This window comes from Motacilla alba, chromosome 5 (assembly GCF_015832195.1).
Source record: "Motacilla alba alba isolate MOTALB_02 chromosome 5, Motacilla_alba_V1.0_pri, whole genome shotgun sequence".
NCBI lineage: Eukaryota > Metazoa > Chordata > Aves > Passeriformes > Motacillidae > Motacilla > Motacilla alba.
The window spans coordinates 45,836,030-45,857,685 of NC_052020.1; the positions used below are offsets into that span (position 1 = coordinate 45,836,030).

General features: G+C 41.3%; 1 protein-coding gene across 6 annotated transcripts; it reads right to left on the minus strand.

Annotated features, from left to right (window-relative positions):
• Positions 1 to 82: 82 nt before the first annotated feature.
• GPR68 (G protein-coupled receptor 68) lies at positions 83 to 20,540 on the minus strand. 6 transcript variants are annotated; one of them, XM_038138165.1, is made up of 3 exons: positions 19,462 to 19,685; positions 7,127 to 7,261; positions 83 to 4,658 (listed from the first exon to the last, which is right to left on the minus strand). In XM_038138165.1, the coding sequence occupies exon 3, from the start codon at positions 4,525 to 4,527 to the stop codon at positions 3,451 to 3,453; it is 1,077 nt and encodes a 358-aa protein (XP_037994093.1). In that variant the 5' UTR covers positions 4,528 to 4,658; positions 7,127 to 7,261; positions 19,462 to 19,685; the 3' UTR covers positions 83 to 3,450. The 6 variants fall into 6 exon arrangements, with proteins under 6 accessions (XP_037994093.1, XP_037994092.1, XP_037994094.1 ...); XM_038138164.1 differs by having other exon boundaries at positions 6,896 to 7,261; XM_038138166.1 differs by lacking the exon at positions 7,127 to 7,261 and adding an exon at positions 18,772 to 18,833.
• Positions 20,541 to 21,656: the final 1,116 nt, after the last annotated feature.

A 21,656-nucleotide genomic window follows, 5' to 3' on the forward strand; every position in this document is an offset into this window, starting at 1 on the left:
ATGGGATTACTGACACTGAAGCAGTGTTGGTAACAACAAATGGTTGTGAACTGTCCCAGCTTTCGTCATTTAAAGCTGTAATTTTACCTTAACTCCAGGTGAGTGTCAGGACTACAGTTCTGCTGGCTGTCAGCCCTCCCAGCAGAGAGAGGAAGGTACATTTGACACCACCCCTAGAGCACTGGGGCTTTCCCTGTCATAAAATGGAAGTTGCCTTTAGCTGGACTTTCAGCAGTGAGCAACACTTTGTATCTCTTTTCCTTCCTGGCAGGTGAGTTTTATTTTCCTTCTTCAATGCAAGACAAACAATTTTTTCAGAATGAGAAAAATAATTTCATACGACAAACACCAGCATATTTTGAACATTAATCTCCTGAAGTCCCTGAGGATACAGGGCCTTTAAAGACAGAAAATAGTACAACACATGACAGAAAGAAATCTTAATGCCAGACTTCTGCTAGACATTCAGGTTCACCAAAGATCCCAATGTTTATTTTCTAGATCAGTCTTCTTTTTTTAGATTCATTTTATCTAAAATCTTCTCAAAGGATGTTCTAGAAAAGTATCTTGGAAGTTTCACAATTAGAAAATATCTCCTTTAGAAGTCTCCAAACTCCCCTAACTATAAGTATTAAGTAAAATATTTCATATGAATGCTTTTTGCCAAAGCCAGTAACCCTGCAGGATGGCGTATGTTCGCTGCTGCACAGAACTCACAGAATGAAATTTGCATCACTTTAAAAGAAACAACTGATTTGATTCTCTCTGTGCTACTGACATGTTACACTAACACGTGCAATGGATATTTTCAAGCACTAACTTTTCTCAAAAAAAATTCATTTAGTAAGCTTTTGCTCTTTTTTCACCCCAAAATACAAGTATTATCAGTCAGTTTTCATTAGGAAATACAAAATTTAATAATTTTTTCTCTTTTTCTGAAGTGTGTGCTTTTAAAATGTCTTCTTGTGTGCAGTCCCAAGCATGACATTTACTTCAATAGCATGTGTAGCATGTCTCTAGCAACCTTAGCACGACCCTTGAGTGAATGTCTTTTGACTGAGATGGAAGGAAAAGCTCTGAGTGGGAATTACCTTGCTGCTGTATTAGTTACAGTTCTGCAGCCTAAGCAAAGAGTTACAATACAGAAAGAATTGATAAAATATTGGCCTCAAGAAAAAAAAGGGGAAAAGAAGAAAAAAAATCCCTTCTTTCTGTTCTGGGTTAGCAGGTGAAGTGCTGAGAACTGGAGCAGAATGCTGCACTGTGTTACACAAGTTTCCATCTGATTTTAAACCGCAGCAGCTGAGCAAAGCTGACCGCATCAAAGTTCCAACTCGAATGAGCCTTAATCCCTCAGATGACAATTCCATGTAGCACAGCATGCTCTGCATTCCAGCTGTCCCGTTTAAACAGCGTGGGGAACTGTAAAGGAGCAACACATAAACACAACAACAAATATTTAATCCTAGAACAAACCACGTGTGTCTTGCAGCCTGGCAGGTCGTGGGGGTCCAAGGAGTGTGTGCTTAACAATGTACAGGCTCAGCACTCCAGGGAGGGAGTCCCTGCCTTACAACCCCCTTGGAATACACTGCAGAGGAGATGAAAGATTAGGAGAAAATAAAGCTAAACAGTGCTAATAGTCAGGAGAAAAAAATGCAGATGTAAGGTAATTAATCCAGCCGAATGGTCAAAGTACAAAGAAATGTAAAATAATTAAATAAATCAAATGTTAACCTAAGCAAACCTAATCCCCTCTTGGGACTGGGGACATCTCTTTTTGCAAGAGAAGAGAGGAGAGGATCTGTAGACTCACAAATACAAATTGTGTGCCAAAGCTAAAGCTAGCTATTTCAAACATGAAAAAGTATAAAAAGAAAATTAAAAAAACATTCTTTATTAAACACATCCACTAATTATATCCAATATTGCACTCTCAAGGTGATTTCCAGAAACCTGTTAAAATATATTCCTTTTGGAATCTGATGACAAGCAAGACTGTGTTACAATGACATATTCAATAGCAGGAGTAGACCATCTGTCTAGACAGTCTTTTGACTCAAAAGCAAACCAAAGAAACAAAACTGATTATACTGCTGGAAGTTATCAGCTCTGGGTTGCAGAGAGAGAGGTCTTTCAAGGAAGGTCTGAAACCAGAGAATTGAAAGGACAAGGCAATATTCATGGTGTAACAGGTACATGTAAAAGGAGGTGGGATGAGCAGATGACAAAGAATCACACAGAATCATTAGTGTAACAAAAAAACCCTAAGAAGCCTAGAGAGGAGGTGGTGGTAGAAACAACAATACTGTGGCACACAACTCCCAGGTCTTTAAAAGCCATTATTCTCCACTTACTCCTATATTTTGTTTCTGTCTAAACCAGGACACAGATCATTCATACATCACATTTCTGATACTGTATTTACTTAACGATGGCCAAACCCTAAACTATGTTATCTGTGGGCAAAAACACGGTTTAAACAGAATTCATTCAACAGTTTCCATGACAAATGCGTTGTTATTTAATTGCCTGCATGGTCTGTGCTGCACAAGATACACAAATTGCAAAGGACACAATCAAAACCTTAGCAGATATAAATAAATATTCTTGAACACAGTGACTCAAAGAAGCACACAGGATTAAAGCGCCTCACGTACTACCAACCTCTTGTTCTCTTCCGAGTCAACAAACCAAGTTATTGACACCCACTGGAGCCCAGAGTCTCCTACCTCCAGAAGTCTCTAAGAGCCTTACCGTGAGGTTTAACAGTCTGAGGCTACACAGTCAAATAAGAGCCTGAAGGTCTCAGCAGGTGCTGAGTTCCTTGTGCATGCTCTCCCATAATGTCTTGCACTATCAGACTGATTGTTTTAGGAATCTGGTTCTGGCATGGTCTCTGCAGGCTTTGAAGCTGGCAGAAGGAAAGTTTCATTTCATTTCATTTCATTTCATTTCATTTCATTTCAGAGAGTTTCATTTCATTTATTTCAGAGAGTTACAGAGATGTTGCAGAAGTGTTTTGTTGGGATTTTTCTTTTTAAAAATATATATGGAGACATTATTTTTTTTTTGTCTCTGACCTTTTCAACACATGATGACAGCTTTTCGAGAATTACTTTCTCTAGATGCTACAGGGCAAACAGAAAGCAGCTAAAGATGAGTTCACCAGAACCACATACTGTGAGTACTGGCTTATTTCAGTCAGTGCAGTCACCACAACAAACAGGTCTTAAGTGGTAGCACAACAGTGGTAGCATAACTGAGCTGACTTAGCACATACTTTCCTCACTATTGCCAGGGTCCAAGCACCTCTAGAAACAGCTTCACTGTACAGCATTGCTCATAAGCCTTTGGGAGGTCGCATTGTTGTAATACATGAATAATTCAGACAGATACACAAACACGGCCATAGCTGCAGGTGTAGGATTAAGGTCCTTTTGATTAATACTATAGGCTGTCTGCATTAGTTGTGAAGCAGTCCTTCATCCCAGCACCATCAAGTGGTATTTGTAATAACCCTGGTTGTTGCTCATGCTGTTTTCTGTTCGGAGTTTCAGTAGTGTTTAGTGGATAGGATTCCTTTGTCTCAGTACTCAGATGGCCGAAACATGTTAGACAAGAGTCTCTCATCTTGACAAAGTTCTGGTAAGTGCTTTCACTGGAAAAACAATACAATACTGGGTCAGCAACACAGTTAAAAGTAGTTAACAGGAGAGAAATATGGTAAACATTAAATATTTTCTCAGCAAATGAGCAGTTGTTCTCCAACAAGCTACGAACTACAAGTAGGATGTGGTATGGTCCAAAGCAGACTAAAAATATGAAAACAGTGCTTGACACCAGTCTTTTAATTTGGGTTTTCTTCTTCTTTTGGGTGCCAGGACTCTTGTGGACAACTCGTAAAATCCCACAGTAGGAGAAGGCCAGCAGGAAGAAGGGGAAAAGGAAGCCAGCGGAGAAGCGGTAGTAATTGACATTGTGCTCCCATTTCTTGATGGGGTAATGCTCAAAGCACACCAAGTGGCTCTCAGCATCCATACTGATCTCCCCGTGTGTGAAGACAAAGCAGCATGTCATAATTTCTTTGGCCCAGATGACGATGCTGACAATGGCAGCAGCCTTCATGGTCCGAAAGCGCTGGAAGCGGAAGGGGTGCACCACGGCCAGGTAGCGGTCGATGGAGATGCAGCACAGGAAGCCCACGCTGATGTAGATGTTCTCATACAGGATGATGCCACAAACTTTGCACAGCAGCTCATCGTAGGTCCAGTTGTCATGCTGTAAAGCATACTGAAGCCAAAAAGGCAAAGAAAATATGTACAGCAGGTCTGCTATAGTCAAATTGCAAAGGTAGATACCTAATTCATTTTTAGCCTTGATCTGTAAATACCCATAGTACAGTGACAGGCAGTTAGCTGGCAAGCCTAATATAAACACAAATATGTACACCACAGGGGATAGTGTCTCGTGGATATCATGATTAATATTGCACTTCTCAGTCGCATTCTCTGTGAAATTTACCATCTTCTACTTCTCCCTGTGTATCACTCATCAGGGTCCTGAATGTAAGACCTAATTACATTCAGTTTTCATGTAGAGTTTATTTCTTCCACAAACCTTTAGGTTGAAGTGACTTGCTGCAGGATGTTAATAACCTGAAAATAAAACACAAGGGAATCTTTAGAAGTGATACAATCATTAAATATATAGTACACTTTTTAAAATGCTGCCTTTTCTTAGCCCTAAGTCTTTGATAAAGATAAAGCCTGTCTGGGAAATCAAGATTCACATAACTCCTAGGACGTAACAGAAAAGTGCCAGAAAATCATGTGATTCAGAATCACAAAGCAAGTTACAAATATTTGTTATTTTAGCTTTGGAGGTATCTAAAATGTGAAGAAATATCATCTCTGGTTTACAGATGGGGCAGAAAAGCAGTAATCAGATTTTTCTATGATGGGAAGGGTGTCTCTGGTAAACCACACAGACTTCCTCAGAGGATGTAGGGTGCACAAAACTCTTGATTATTAATTTCCATTTCCTAAATTTCCCTTTACATACAAGATACCATGTAATATGCAGTTCAATTCAGCACGATGAAAAAAAGGAAATTTTTAGCACTTTCTCTTACAGTTACTTGTAAAAACAATCCTGAAAGCAAGCTGTCTTCCTCTGTTGGAAGGACATGGTGAAACTCTGGTACAGTGCATCTCCATGGTCTCAGTTCTACAGGATATGCTATTAAATATTCCTTATTTGCCATCAGCTCCAAAACCCACGCATTTATGACTTATACATTTGTATCTTTCCTTTCATCTTCACTGAATATGAATGTAATTGTTTTCACCTGAAGGATCCGGTATAATTCAAACACACACCCATAGAAGCCATAGCTATGCTATGCTATGCTATAGTGAACTATGCTGTATTTCATACACCAAAACCACTGCTGACAGGGGATTAGCACTCAGTTCTACTAGGTCAAGCCTGGACCCAGCTCACAGCGATGAAACCTCAACTAAACAATGAAATACCCCATCCAGTGTCGGAATCCAGAACATCCCTCTGGGTGTCCTGGATGGCCAGAGCCGCTGGCAGGGGGCTCTGAGACCCTGGCATGCAGCCAAAGACACTCTTGGGGTTTCAATCTTAGCCCATGGAGCAAATTGCTAACTCTGTATGAAGAATTACAAGCCACACACACACAAGTTTAGATAGTGTAGTAGAAGTAGTCACGAAGTAAAGGGTAGGATTTCTGAGTGCTGTACAGGGGGGTTTTAAGCCTTGTACGCAGGGGTCCAAGTTTTGTACATGGGGGCCAGGGGGTTCTAAGATGGAGGGATTTGGGTGTGCCCTGTCCTCTTTCTTTCTCCTTCCTAGCCTCCATGTCTTTGGTGATGTTGGCACTCACAGATTGGTTTAGAGTAGAAAGTCACCATTCAATATAGATAGTAGGTATTGGAGAAAAAGCATAAACATGTAGTATGTAATATATGATATAAAAGATGGCACCAGCCCCCTGGGAGGGCAGAGAGAGTGCCTTTGTCTGAGCTGCTGAACGGGCCACAGCAGTTCAGGGAGAAGAATCTTGTAGATAACCAACAATAAACAACCTTGAGAACAGACAACAGAAGACTACTGAGTCTTTCTTCGAAGGCACGGGTTGGAGGAGGGACTTTTCCATCTTTCGGGGTCATCCCAATCCGGGGGTGAAACCCCACAATCCAGCATTTTATCACCTCATGGTATATTCCCATGGGCACAGATGCTCAGCCCTGGAGAACAGCAGGGCAAACTGTGCCTAGTCTGAAGGGAATGCATGTTTTACCTGGTGCTGCAGAACAGCAAGACTGTATTTCTTTCAGTCTCTCCTCAGAAGATTCAGGGATGTTGGGTACACCTTTGTAAGGTAACACAAGGTATACAAGGTGTACAATAAGGTGTACTCTTGTGTACCCCTTTCACAGATACTGTGGATTCAAAAGAAGGACTATCCAAAGATAAGGCCTTGCTGCTTTTTCCTGTTTGCTGTGCTAATTTCATTTTTGTCATCATCTTCTGTCCCATCTAGGAACATAAAATTTCTTCCAAGGCAATGCTTACAAAAACATGACCACACTACAGTAAAATTACTGTCAGCTTTAGCATTTGAGGATGTTACTGTCAAATTACTTTTAATACTTTTTTTTTTTTTAAATAAGGATAGATAGGCTTTACTCCTGTAGAAACTGAAAAAAAATCATTTGCTTTAAGCCAGAAAAGAATTGCCTGGCTGATATAAGTGTTCAAACGTGCAAAGATTTTCATTTTTTAGCTTCAACCAGCATACTTCCACAGAATTCACAGAAAACACACACAAATGAGAATTGGGATGTGGTTTTCATCCCTTTACCTTTACTTTCGCTTTCCAACAGAGGGAACATCAGCCCTGGTTTTGGTGGAAATATCCTTGGGAGCTCAGAAACTCTCAGTCATGAAACAACAGGCCAAGGTAAGTTCATCTCCCTCAAAACTTTTAACTCCACTGTCCAATGCAATTTGTGTGAAAGAGTGCTCAAGTCTGGCACTCTGCTCTCCTCCACCTCTCAGTCTCAACAGCTCCTTTGGGGTTTGAGAGACTCACACTCTCCACTGTGGCTGTCACAATAGTTACAGCTCATTTATCAAGCTCAGCAGGAGAAATGCTGTGAGGGGACCCAGGCACAGGCAGCTGTGGTTCAGTTTGAAGTTTGCTCCAGTAGATTGCCATAACCTTCCCCTGGAATAAATATGACGATGTTAGCAGTGCTGACATGTACAGCAGAAATCAATCACTAGAGTTATGTACAAATTTCCCCAAACACTGATACCTAGGGGCCATTAGCTCCCCTGTACCACTATGCAGTTTCTCCAAGGCTTCATTACCACTGTATATCTCTTCCACCTGCAGACAAGGGCAGCGCACAGAATGTTTGCTGAGGCAGGTTTGATAACCTTCTTACCCCACCTTTTTAATCCAGAACTCCAGGCCTGAGTTTGTATTTCATAGCATTTCTGTATAACGACTTGGTGACTTTTACATGTAAGGGTTTGACTGCACAGGATGATTGGCAAACCTTAGTTATTCTCTAAAATACCTAAGATCTGAGACCTGTCATCATATCTACCAGCACAGTGCCCAGCCAGTGTCCAGCTCCTGTCAATAGGACCAAATAGTAATTCAAAAGCTGTTGACAGTTTTGAAAATTCAGAACTGTCTTTATATGTCTAACACAGAGTTTCATTCAGTGAGTCATTATGGATCACAGTATGAGGAAAAGCAGATGTACTCTACAGCTGCAGTGTTTTCTGAAAATGTTTCTTTTCCTCTAAGAGCTCTAAATGTTTTTATCAAATTGTGTTTTCATACAGAGAATTATATTCTCTGTAATAAGTAAAATAATTTCTGCTTAGTTTAAAGTCTTGCCAGCATGCAGAATGTGAAGGAGGTAGCAAAAGTCTTATTGATACAATATTATGGTAATATAATATACACTTATGATTACAGGAACATTTCCTACTCCTGAAGGAAATTCTGGATTGGGATGTTTGAAGGGGCAGGAAGAGAAGATTGGCTGTAACAAACCTCTTTGCCTTGTGCTATCAATCCCTCCCCAGTTTCAAAGATGGGGATGAAAAAGAAAGATCCAGATTCTTGTGCAACAGCTGTCAGCTGACCAGCTGTTCTGGTCAGTGGCAACAGCAAGCCAGGAAATCCTTCCCTTGTTTCAGCCTCCTCAGTGTGTGGGCTCTGGGCTGCCTTTGTACCCTTTGACCACTCATGCCCGGCTAAGGACAGACTCAGCAGCCAAATGGAAATACAGAGGCAGTTCAACTTTTCCCCAGCACCAGGCACACTAAATATAGCTCTGCACCAGCCAGGGAGTGAAACTGTAGGATTTTTTCAACAAACCTGGTATCAAAGGAGTGCACCAGCAGGTTTAAATGAATGGGTGCGGAAGAGCCCACTCTGTTATTAAGAACATGTGACACAATACTTTACAAGCTGTCTGAAAAAGTGGAACGTGAAGGAAAGGTGATGCAGGGTATAGAAGAGAAAAGAAATACCTCCCGCGTTACTTATTGGCCACTTCTGTAAAGAGGGAAGGAAAAAAGTTAAAAGTTGCTCTATGAAAAACATCTGGGGTGCAGACAATCATAAAGCTGAAAGCAGTTATGAACAGGAACACACAGGCATTTCTTTTAGACAGTTTCAATACGGATACAGTGCAGCTGTGTGACTTTTTTTTTATCATAGTTTATGTAACACCTTCAGTATCACGAGTCTGCAGTCATTTCCAGGCAATACTTCTCTCTCCTGTATGCCCACATCTTTTAGATGATACCCATCTAAGCCTAATTCTTGGCAATAAATTAGAAGACTCTCTCCATCTACATGAGCTCCAAACAGTTCTCCTGTTCCTGAATTAAAAACAAAGCCAAGGATCCCAGAGCTTCAGAAAGCCTCACTTTTTCATGGTTTAAACAAGCCAACTTTATTACTTACTGGAGAGTTCAACAACAGTTCTTTTCTTTCCCAACTCCCGTGTGCCTTAGCTGTTAACAAACACATGACTTGCTCCCGCACCATGAACCGTGGAGCAGCTCACATGTTACGTGCTGCCTGCTGGTAATCGCACAGGAAGCAGCCAGAGCCACTGGCAGCAACAGCCTCTTCACCTTGGACCAAGTAGTAGCATGGAGCCCAGGTGGGTCTTTTCAGTTCCAGTGAACACTGCTACAATTTTTGTTGTAAGAAATCTGTCTGCAACTAGGCCTACGTATTTTTGGCAGACACAAATGGGACTGAACCAATGAACTTCCTTGCTGGATTTTGCAACCGTTGTGCACCCAGCTTGTCTCATCCACAAAGCACCCACTTCCATTAGCACAGAGTGTAGCATGCTTGTGTGCCTGCATGGTCTCTTGCTTTTTAATCTGTCTTGCACCTGTCATACAGCACAGACAGGCTGAGACACTTGGCTGTCATTGCAGGACTTCAACTGTCCTGCAAATCTTGGAATCAGAAACCTGGGGTGGTTTCAGTTTAGGATTTGGTTCAGGTCATTATCTACACAAACACCAACCCAAAATTCACATGCTAAGCTTCCTTCAACACTTGCAGGTTTGTCAGATTGTTTGATCCTATTTCACAAAGCCTGGAAGCACAAGGTCAGATAAGAGGGCAGGGGCGCGATGAGCAGCAGAAGATACTAGGGACTGGTCAAACAACATAAAATAGGAAGGAAAGTCATAATACCTTTAGAGTAAGTTTGAGGGGAAAAAAGAATTAGAAGAAAGCAGAAATTTGGGTGCACCACCAAGTATGAAGAAAGAGCACAATGATATTTGTGTTTAATTGGAAGAATTATGATGTAAAAGATGGATCTGTTGGAGCACAGAAACAAGACAAGAGGGGTGGGGCACTGCTCCTTTGAGAAAAGGATGAGAAAGTTGGATTAGTTCAGCCTGGAGAAGAGAAGGCTCTGGAAAAACCTTGTTGCAGCTTTTCAGTACCTAAAGAAGACTTACAAGAAACATGGGGACAGACTTTTTAGTCAGGACTTGTAGCAACAGGACAAGGGGCAATGGTTTTAAACTACAAGAAGGTAGAGTCAGACTACACACAAGGATGAATATTTTTATGATGAGGGTTGTAAAACATTAGCCCAGGTTGCCTAGAGAGGTGATGGATGCCCCAACCCTGGAAACATTCAGGGTCAGGTTTGATGAGGCTCTGAGCAACCTGGTCTAGTTGAAGATGCCCCTGCTCATTGCAGGAGAGTTGGACTAGAGGGCCTTTAAAGGCCCCTTCCAAACCAGACCATTCTGATTCTAGAAGGGTATCAAGTGGAAAGAGCCATTAAAGGAAATGAAAGATATTTCTATTAACACAAACTAAGTAAAGGAAAAGAAAGACAAGTACATATGAAGACCAAACACAAATATATATATTTATTTTTATAATATAGAATTTAGATAATACAATTTATAATAACAATATAATTATATATAAAATATTATCTATATAATATAATATATATAACATACTATATATATGTTACATATTTAATGTATATAATATATAATTTATATATTTATATGGTATATAAGTATATTTATATAAAGATAGCTGAAATATTTGCTGTTGTTTTTTATTCCAATCTTTAGAACCAGAATTGTTAACCAGCGTCTAACAAAATTATTTTTAACAACAGGATGGGGAATAGAGGAGAATATATCAGCAAAGGCTAACAGGTATTTTAAAAAACTGCATGCACTCCAGGAGATTTAGTTACAGCAATTTGTGAATTATTGCTGGTAATGTTTCAGAAATTATGACAAATTGGGGTAAAAGACATAACACTTTGTTTTGTGAAAAAGAGGAGTCAAATTGAGCTTCTAAACAAAAGTAATTTACATCTATGCAAAATCTATTCAGTGTTTGCAACTTGCAAGTGGATTTTTCTAATATGAACCTCTGAGTACAATTATTATTACTCTGTATATCTGTTTCAGGTGAGGGGAACTGTAAAAATGTTCTGTAAATTACAAATTACTTTTGTCATTATCAGATGACTTGTCTTATAAACCTATTGTCAAAGAAGGAAGTCGGCAACATTTTTTTCAGAAGCCACATAAACAAAAGACTAATTAGTCATCAATGTCCAATTTTTCCTAACACGGACATGCAATTTTTTACAGTCTTGAGTAAATAATTCCATTTGCTCCATCTTTTGATATTATGAGAATTCCATGTTCTGTTTCTATACCTTTCCATTTCAGGTTTTTGTGACTGTGGACTTCTTTGTTTATGCCTGCACTTACAAAGGACAACTTGAGATGAAGGACAAGGGAGGCAGGTGGGAAAATTAGCACAGTTAGTCCAATATCATAGACTCATGGAATGGTTTGGGGTGGAAGGAACCTTACAAATCATCTAGTTCCAACCATGGGCAGGAACAGCTTCCATTAGACCAGGTTGCTCAAAGCCCCATGCAACTTGGCCTTGAACACTTAGGGATGGGGCATCCACAGCTTATTGGGGAAAACTCTTTCTCTGCCTCAACACCTCACAGTAAAGAATTTCTTCTTCCTGTCTAATCTAAACCTACTCTCTTTTAGTTTGAAGCCATTCCCTCTTGTCCTATCACCACATGCCCTTGTAAATTGTCTTCCACCATCTTTCTTTCAGGCTCCCTCCAGGTACTGCAAGGCAGCAATCAGGTCACCCTGGAGCCCCCTCTTCTCCAGGCTGAAAAATCCCAATTCTCTCAGCTTTTCCTCACACAAGAGGTGCCCCATCCTCTGATCACCTTGGAGACCCTCCTCTGGACTCGCTCCAATAGGTCCACATCCTTCCTGTGCTGAGGACTCCAGAGATGGATGCAGCACTCCAGATGGGGTCTCAACAGAGCAGAATGGAGGGGCAGAATCCCCTCCCTTACCCTGCTGATCATGCTGCTTTGGATGCAGGCATGTTTGGCTCTCTGGGCTCCAAGTGTTCCTGTCCAGCTTCTCATCCAGCACCCCCAGGTCCTTCCCAGCAGAGCTGTTCCAATCTATTTATCCCTCAGCTTGTGTTGATAGCAGGGTTTTCCCAACCCAGGTGCAGCACCTTGCACTTGGTCTTGTTAAACCTCATGAGATTCCCATGCACTCGCTCCTTGAGCTTGTCCAGGTCCCTCTGGATGGTGTGCCATCATTTAGGTGCATCACTCCTCTCTTTGGTATCATCTACAAATCTGCTGAGGCTGCACTCAATTCCTTCATCTATGTCATCAATGAAAATGCTAAATAAAACTGGTCCCAGTCTGGATCCCTGAGGGATACCACTTGTCACTGAGGTCATTTAGGACTCTGAGCCATTGACCATGACCCTCTGCACGCAAGTGTTCCACCAGTTACTGATGCACCTAACAGTCCACCCATCAAATCTATCTCTCTCCAATTTACAGAGAAGGATGTTGTGGGGAGCCATGTCAAAGGCTCTACAGAAGTCCAGACAAATGACATCTGTGACCCTTCCCTTACCCACTGATGCAGTTACTCCATCATAGAAGGCCATAGGCTGATGAGGCAGGACTTGCCCTTGGTAAAGCTCTGCTGGCCGTCCCAAATCACCTCCCTTTTCTTGATGTGGCTTAGCAGAGTGTCTAGGAGGGTCTGTTCTGTGATCCTCCCCAGGCACAGAGGTGATGCTAACAGCTCGGTAGTACCCAGGGCCTGCCATTCTATCCTTTTAAAAGATGGGTGCAATGTTTCTGTTTTTCCAGTCACATGGGACTTCTGATTGCCACAACTTCTCAAGAATCATGGACAGTAGCTTGGCAAATATATCTGCCTGTTCCCTCAGACTACTCATTCTATCTCACACTAGTACTTATTCTTTATCTAGGATTAGGGTCTTTTTACCTCATGTGAGGTCTGAACAACTGGTTGAGCACAAGAAAGTGCTGAAAAGAAATCTTTGGAAAATCCCTATTTATGGTAATAAGAAGTTCATGCAATGTGTAATTTCAGGCAAGCAGTCCAAGTAGTATCAGGGAGGTGAATCACAGCTGAAATTAGTCATGCTATAGCTGCCTCAAAGCTTTAAAAACTGACCCTCATTTGCCCCCCACTTCCTGCTGTTAAAGATCAACCAAGTGGACGACATGACCCTCCAAGTATTTCACTGCTGAGTTACTATGACTAGATCCTACCCACAGGGTACATGTTGAAGCTTCGTGTATGACTTGCTTGAGTACAGAACAGTGGGTGGAGGAAAACACATCACGCCACTTCCTGCAGACATCTTAAATCACTCTATTACTCAGAGAAAAAACTCCAAATCTTCCTTTCCCCCCCAAAAAACCTCAACCAAGTCAGTGTCCCTCTCCCCCACAATCCTCCTTGACACAAAAGCCAAAAAGCCATCCTGTCTCTGTTGAAGAAGCAGCAGGCAAGTAATAATCAGTTATAGACAACAGAATTGCTTATAATTCCAAAAATTGTACACTGATCCTCATTGAACAGGACAATGCAAGAACAGCCAAGATTAAACAGGTCTTGCTCATTAGAAGCCACAAAAGCCATGATCAACATACAATATTAGTAAGGAACAATGACTAGAGCAACTGTTGTAGCCTAGGATTGAGAGACAGGAACTTCACCCTTCTCAGTTAAATGAGCTCTGATTCATTTTACCATTTACAGCCTTGGGGAAAATCATCCTTCTGATTCATTTTCCTAAACTGTATTATTGCCTCTTTTGATGCTGCAGCCTGTTCTGACAACAACACAGTGCTACATCACGCAATGCTAGATATCTTGCACTGAAGTCAGTGACTTCAGGTTGAATTCATATCTGTATTGCATTTCAATGACTTTTGCCTTTCTCGGATTGCCAGTGTGTCCCTGTAGCCCCAGGACTGCCACACAGCCCCTGTTTCAGAGTGGCTACCCAAAGGGAGCCATGGGAGTCACAGATTTCTCTGCTGCCTGGGCATGAGCCGTCCATTTGCCAGGCCATAGCCTGGCACCATGGGCCACTGCCAGCACCCTGTCCTGGCCAGTGCACCCCATCGTGGGCAGAGCACCCCATCCTGGGCAGCACACACCAAGGCTGAGAGAAGAACTGGCTGTCAGTCTCTACCTTCAGCCAGGTGCTCATGGCCCTGTAGCCAATGAGTGCATTGAGAACAACTCGCTCTCTGTACCCACATGCTCACGCAGAAAGGGAACAGAATGCCAGCAACATGCACAGCAGTCCCTTCTGTTAAGCTCCCCCAGCTTCACTCAAGGGAAAACTTGTTCCAAAACTGACAAGTTAGAGAACAAAGTAAGGGCCAAATTATCTTTCTGCTTGCATCTTTTCTAATGCCACTCTGAACCCAAGGACCAGAACATCATATCCTCCAAACAAAACTATCTCATTAACTAAAAGTTATTTGGAAAGCAACCAAACACCTATCTGTACATTTTTTTTCTCCTCATTTACTGGTAATTCAACGGACAGGACTTATTGCACAGTGCTGCTGACAAGCTTGGGACTTCCATAATCAATGCTTGACTAATAACACTTGACAATCAGCAAAGGCTGTCTGATAGAAAAATTGCTAGGTCTAAGTGAAATGTGGTTGAAACTCTGGCATGTCTAAAGAGATTGAGTAGATCTCTCATTTAAGGAGAATGTTAGCATTTTCATTATTTCATGCATCAGCAAATAATGATACATTCAATAAAGGAATCTCTTTTTAAAATGCCATTTTCTGCATATATGATTCAGTATATGATTCATTTAGTACTGCAAAAGTTTTAAGACATGGTAAAATGAAAAGCTGCTTACAATATTTGAAGACTCTTACACTCCTCATTTTATTTTGACTTAATTATTTTTCCTCTGTTTGGATTTATCTTAATCAAAGAGAATAAATTCATCATGGGACAGAAGCCTATTCAACTGAAGCACCTAACCCTGCGTGCACTGTTGCCATCTAAAAAACCAAAATCATTCTTTTGTGCCTTTGTACTATTTGTGTTTCCAGCTTACAATGATCACCATTGTGTACTTCAGACATGTTTCTGTTCTAGATCCAATTCTTGCTAGTCTAGCACACCATCCACCCTTCCACACACTTCTGTTTAGCTAAGCTCATTTCCTTTTAGGCTCAATTGAGTCTTTTTGGCTCTTGTTCTGTATTTCTGTATTTCTTCCTTGGATACAGAATTGGAGGGGTGGTGTGTGGGGTGCATTATGCATTTGTATTTGTGGATGTCTTCAAATAGTCCCCATCTAGTTGGTAGAAACATAACTCTACTAAGCTATCCCTTATTGCTATCTTTAATTAAATTTCTTCTCTTTTTTTCAGTTTCCCTTCTGGAGATTAACCAAGTTTCCTGTAGCACTGAGTCAATATTCACATGGAAGACATGTTCCCCCATTGTTATTTCTCAGTGTTCTCATGAGAAACAGTGTGCTTTGCAGAAGGTTTTCCTCTGTGCTCTTTCCCTTGTTGCTGTTCTTGCTCCCTAGATGACTATTGAAAATGTCAGTCCTTTTTTTTTTTCACTTGAGGGTACAGGACTCCAACAACCTAGTTCCCAGTGGATTAATCACTTTAAATAAAGTGCTGGCATCTGTATCTGCAGGTTTGCTTACATTACCGTTTCCTTATTTTCCATTTCTGGATAAATAGTATCAAAGAAGCAATTCACAGCAAAAGCAACAACCTTGCTGTAAACCACTCACACTTCCAAACATGCTTCTGACCAGAGAAGAGGGAGAGAATCAAACACTTGTTTGATGCTTCTTACAGGGGAGTTCTGATGAGCTCATGAGGAGATGGAAAAGCTGGCACAGGAGATGTGAGATTCCAAATTGAGAGCCATTCAGAAATCCAGGTCCTGCTTTAGGGTGGAGGTGTAAAACCAGCTCTGAAATTTGGACATAAGTTCAAATTCCAAATAATGATGTTTGTTTAAACCTCTTGTAAGTTTAAAAGACAATTGTTATTTTAAAAGCTATGTCTGAACAGTTCTTAAACATGGAGCATAAACCAGATACACCCTCTAATTAGATATGAGTAGACACTAAATCATTATCCATCACAGAGTAAAAGGTCTCCTTCCTGGGCAGAAGGAAGATGAAATGTTCCCAGATATAAAATGAAAACATTCTAATGGTTACTAAAATACTGAGTTAAAAGAAAGCCAAACCCAGAGATCATGGAAATATATCCATTCTTCCCTACTGATATTTTAGCATTTTATTCAGGTGTCATTAAAGTGATTGAACTTTGATAGTTCAATTACATTTGCTTTTCTAATTCATTTGTTATTTAGCTGCCCTTCTTCTGTTGGCAAGTCAACCTCTCTTCAAGGCTTTATGTTTTTACTGCTGGCCCATAGGACACAACAAAAGAAAGGAAGCTTGAAACCTTGCTGAATAAAGCAACAATAATCAGAAAGGAAAGTCCAGGCTCATCCCAGCAGCAATAGCTGTCTGTAGCAATATCTAAATGGAGAATGTCAGGAGGACAGCTCCTGTGGAGCCACAGGAACAGCAGCAGAGTGCCCTTTCTGTTACATGTAGGTCAGATCAGTTTTGCATTTCTATTTGATTCTAGCATGGTGACAGATCTGAGCCTAAGCAATCCCAGACCAAACTCCAAGACAACCCAGCTAGAAAGAAGTTTGTTGCCACAGAAACAATTTCTGGCAAGAGGGTTCCATGGAGAGGAACAGAGCATATACTTTCAGGTGAGCCTGTTTCTCACTCTCCCTCTAACAGGGTTTCAAACCTATTGTCTACTCTTTTTCTCTTTTTCAGAAAAATTAGCTACAGCTTCCAGACAAAGTGCCTAAAAAGCTCTTGTTTTCCTACCCTATTAACAGAGTTCAGAATGGTGTTTCTAGTGGAGAAAATGTGTTACAGTGGATGTATCCCTTAGAGAATAAACTCCAATGTTTTTCTTAGCTGCTGTTGCTTACTAATATGTTTAGTTAAAATTATTGGTCAGTTTCTTCTAAACATTAAAGCTGTTCTGTGTCTTTTCAAAAACAATTGCCACCAGCTGTCAGGGTCAGCAGCTCTGCAAATGCTTCAGCTGGCAGAATAATTCATAACAAGCAACAAAACCACTCAGAATAAGCTTTATAGGAAAATCAAACATATTAGAGGAGACAAACAGCTAGTTATAAGGTAATGAGCCTCACAAGGCTGTCATGTCTGGAGTTCTCTTTCCACAGTTCTTCCCTTGCAAATAATTACCAAGTTGTGTAAATGTCCTCATGAGGGACATAACTTTCTTTAGTTACCACCACACTGACACAAAACAGCCATCAGCAGTGAAGCCCCAGTGCACCACGACTGCACCCTCAGGTCAGGACTAGAAAAACTGGAAGGGAAGAAATTTTCTTCTCCATGCACTGTTCACTGGGATGCCATGAAAACTCGCATTTAGAGCATCAGCTGGTTAATCTGATCCACCATCCACAAGGCTGGTTAGGGGAGGAAAATTTATTTTAATGCCCCCACCCTTGAACACCTGGCCCTCTGCAACTGTGCTCAGCCACAGGTAAGAGGCTTCCTGTCTGTCTCACAAGCAGCCTCAGGCTCACCCTAATCAATGACATCTAGTACAATGACACCTGTGTGCACCTAGCTCTGCAGAGGCCCACTTCCCTCCCTTCTCTTCCCTTTCCCGCTGCTATAAGATTGCTTACAGTCCTCAGATCCAGAGTAAAGGAAGTCAATTTCTGTCCACCAACCACAAAGTGAAATAAATACCTCTCACTGAATATGTCAAGTGAAACAAGTTTTTTTAATGAGATATTGGAAGCACGAAATCTTTCTTCATTTAAAACTGTGATATTCAAATCACAATGCTGTGATGTAGATATTTTCACCTCTGCTGTCACAGAACAACATACTTGTTTGATCCTATAAACCCAACATTTTCTTACAGTACTCTTCCTAGCTATCTTTCCTACACTATTCTTCTCTGTAAAGACTTTTAAAACTTTGGGGATGTACTTTCCATGTTATCATCTTACCTACAGCTGTATAGCACTGAATGTTAAATAAACTGGAAACAGCATTCTTCCACCTCTTCCTCCTCCTCTTCACTCATGTAACAGAAAGGCTTTACAAGAGCATGTGCAGGAGCAGCCTGATATGGGGGAACAACAACATAGCAGCAGCAAGATGGGGAGGCAGAAAGGACAGGGGCAAGAACAGTAGAAAAATTTGTTTCCTCAAAGATGAAATGAAAGAGTGGATGTTAAATACACTGCCTTTTACTGGCTTCTTGATTAAAGAAAACTTGAAAGAAGAAGTGGTCAGACCCTCTGCTCTTCTGGGACCAGTGTGAATGCAGGGTGCTAATGTGGAAAAAGTCACAGTGGTACTGACTAACAGACTGCTCAGAAAGTCCCATAATGCTCACAGTGACACTGTCACATCTTGTGAGCCAATGTGTAGCCATTTTTACTTACTTTACTGTTAAGTTCCCTTATATTTTTATTAATAAATATCTGCACATGTTTTGAACAGAACAGGACAAGCTGTTACATTCTCCTAAACTCTCTATTTCTCAGCTTTTCTCCCCATGAAACACACAAAGAAGAAAGCATCACTCAGTGAACTGCTTTTCTTGTTTCTTTACAAAGACTGACAAGAACAGGAAAAACGTTCTCATAACAAGGACAAGCTACAATAACGAACAAAAGATTTTTATCATACTGAAAAAGGGATTAACTTCTCACCTGATGGATTTCACTTCTCTAAACAAGCCAGATTCACATTTCAAGTTTTCCCAAGCCAGATTCTGAACAACAGGAAGAAAAGTGGCTTGATGTTTGGAAAAACTAGTAATGATATACATTTGAGTTACAAAGACAAAACTATATAGGTGTACACAGAGCACCCACACATCAAGGTATGTGGTTTAGCAGTTTCATGTTAGGTGTAAGTTTTGGCTTGTGCTCTCAGGGGAAATAAAGTCACTTACTAGTCCTTCAAAATATCTTGTATCTATTCAACTTACACAGTACTAGTAAGTGGTCTGAAAATTACTCCAGGAACTTACCTACAGACTACTGCTCTGATTACTTGCTGCAAACAACAAACAGTTTCTCAGTTTATCTTAAACATTTCCTTTCAGCAATACAACTTGAACATTCAGCTCTCCTTGTGCCTAATTAGAACTCAAGAAATTTTTTTTGGGAAAACCTTTATTCAAAGTTCCTGTTAGTAGGAACTTTGCCAAGGAAATCAATTTTGAAGTTGTGAATTTTTTTGGACACATTGCTTTAGTTGAGTCCTTGGAGCACCTCATTGTTTTGCTTTAACAACTCAGCTGGAAAACTGTCTCACCACCTCTCCAGGGGTGAGACCTGCTCAGTGATGGAAAATTAACTTGCTTTCAAGAATGAATAGATAAAAATGAAACTCACCTGTTAGCAGAGTTTATTCAAAGAGGTTTTGCCTGCAATGAGGAGAGCACAAAAGTTCCCTTCTCCCCACTCCTGCTAAGGCTGCTGGTGAAGCTTGTCCTCCTCCCAGCTGTGAGCAAGCGTGTCCGTGAAACAGCACAGGAAAGGAGGAGGAGATTGTGCTTCAGCTCCCGTGCTCTTTATGGTTCATCTGCGAGGGAGTCATCCCAGCCCAGCCCTCTCCTCCCTCACCCACTCATTCATAAGAGAGAGAGATGAGAGTGCCAAAAGCAGGCACTGAATACAGAGGTTGCAAAGAGATTGCAAAGTATGAGTGGTGTTCCCAGCCGTCCCCACCGGCACACACACTGACCAGCAGAGAACTGCACTGTGATCACAGCAGCTGGTGCAGGCGCCAAATCCAGCTGCTTCCAGCTTATCTAAACACACACAGATGTTGCCTCATGCAGGCGTATTGAAAAGTATACAGAGTGTTAGTGTTGTTATGAGTATCATTTACAGGAAGTTGTTTCTAGAGCTCGAGGAGATCAGACCATTACATCCAAATCCAGCAGAAGGTGATCTCTGCACAAGGAAGTATCTTCTCTCACTGTGAAAGAGTAAGGGCTGTGAGAGGGGGCAGTGCCTTCCTCTCTTGTCTACACAGCCAGACAGACTACAGAGGCATAAACAGACTGAAGGGCTTGCCCAAGGTCATCCAGGAAGGGTGTAGCAGATGAAAAAGCTGACCTCCTGCTAACTCACACCCCTACTCCCAGAGGAGTGAAAGCTGCAATGTGGGATATGTTTAAATTGTCTCACTCAAACTGAAACACACTTTTAAAAACACAGATAAATACAAATTACACCATTGAAGCTGGAAACAAAAGCTGTTACCAGCTCAGGCTCTACATTGATGTGTAACTCACCTGATGCAGTGCTGTGCCACGCAGCTGTAGGAACACCAGTGGCACATGCATGGTCAGAGCAGCACCCAACCAGAGCTCCCTTCTGCAACAATGCTCTGAGGACAGCCAGACACAGGGAGTCTGGAAACAGAATCTTGTACAGGGAACTCCAAGACGTGTTGTCCATGTCCAACCTGGTGGAAAGCAGAGTGACATAAGCACAGGAAAAAAAAAAAGAAAAATTTACCAAAACAGGGAGAAGACACAAGAACATTTAGAAAACTTGGAAATACTCCAGGAGTACCCATGGCTAACATCAGGAACATATCAAAAATAACTCCTCATTCCAAACACAGGCAAAGGTCTCTTCAGGTACAACAGGCTACCAAAAAGCAGAGCCCTTCCTCTGGCAGGGCCTCTGGCAGATCAGAGATCTAAAATTATCTGCAGGGTTAAGAAATGTCTCTGAGTTTCTGAGGAGGGAAGCGGCAAAAGAAAATAGGAAGTTCTTGGATATGGCCATGAAAGGCTGCAACAAGCAGAGAACTGTTCTCTGCAGGCTCACTGTGCTGCTTGGAGGATGTCAGAGGTCAGGCAGCACACCTGAACAGGCAAAGCACAGTCTCCTGGAAGCACAGCCAGAGTCTGAACACCCTCTGCAATATTAAGAAATATGAATGGTTGGTGTCAAATTTATTAGGACTACTGGTAATACTCCCTCTTCTGATTACTTTTTGTTATTGTTGTTGTTTGTGGTTTAAATTCTTTCTATTTTGTACTCATTTAATCTTTATTATTTATTTTAAAACACATATATAACATTTATCAAGAAAATCACCCAGACTGGGACCTTTCAGGAAGTGAAATAAAACATTTGTTTCAATACCTATAAATCCAAAATTATGTGCCCTTGCATACTGCAACACTTTTATTGAAGAATTTATAAAAGATGGTATTAAGAAAATGAAATGCAGTAACTTCCTTAGAAGTATGTGCACTGTTCTTCAGTAAATAACAGCAGGGCATTATACTGGGCTACTTGCCTTCCCTGAGAGACTGTCTAGGGCAGAGATCATGTGGCACCCAGTTCTCACTGGTGGCTGCAGGGAAAGAATTCCACCTTCTGCAGGGTCCAGGCTGCAGGTATGGAACAAGCCCTGGGAAGACCCACAGACAGTGATTACCCTTTGGGTGCCAGGGAAAGCAGAGACACTGGCAGAGGTAACGTTGTGGGCAGTATCTCTTTCCTGGTTCCCACCTTGGCTGCAGTTGTCTTGTCGTGCTGATGTGTGTACGTGCTCAAAGATG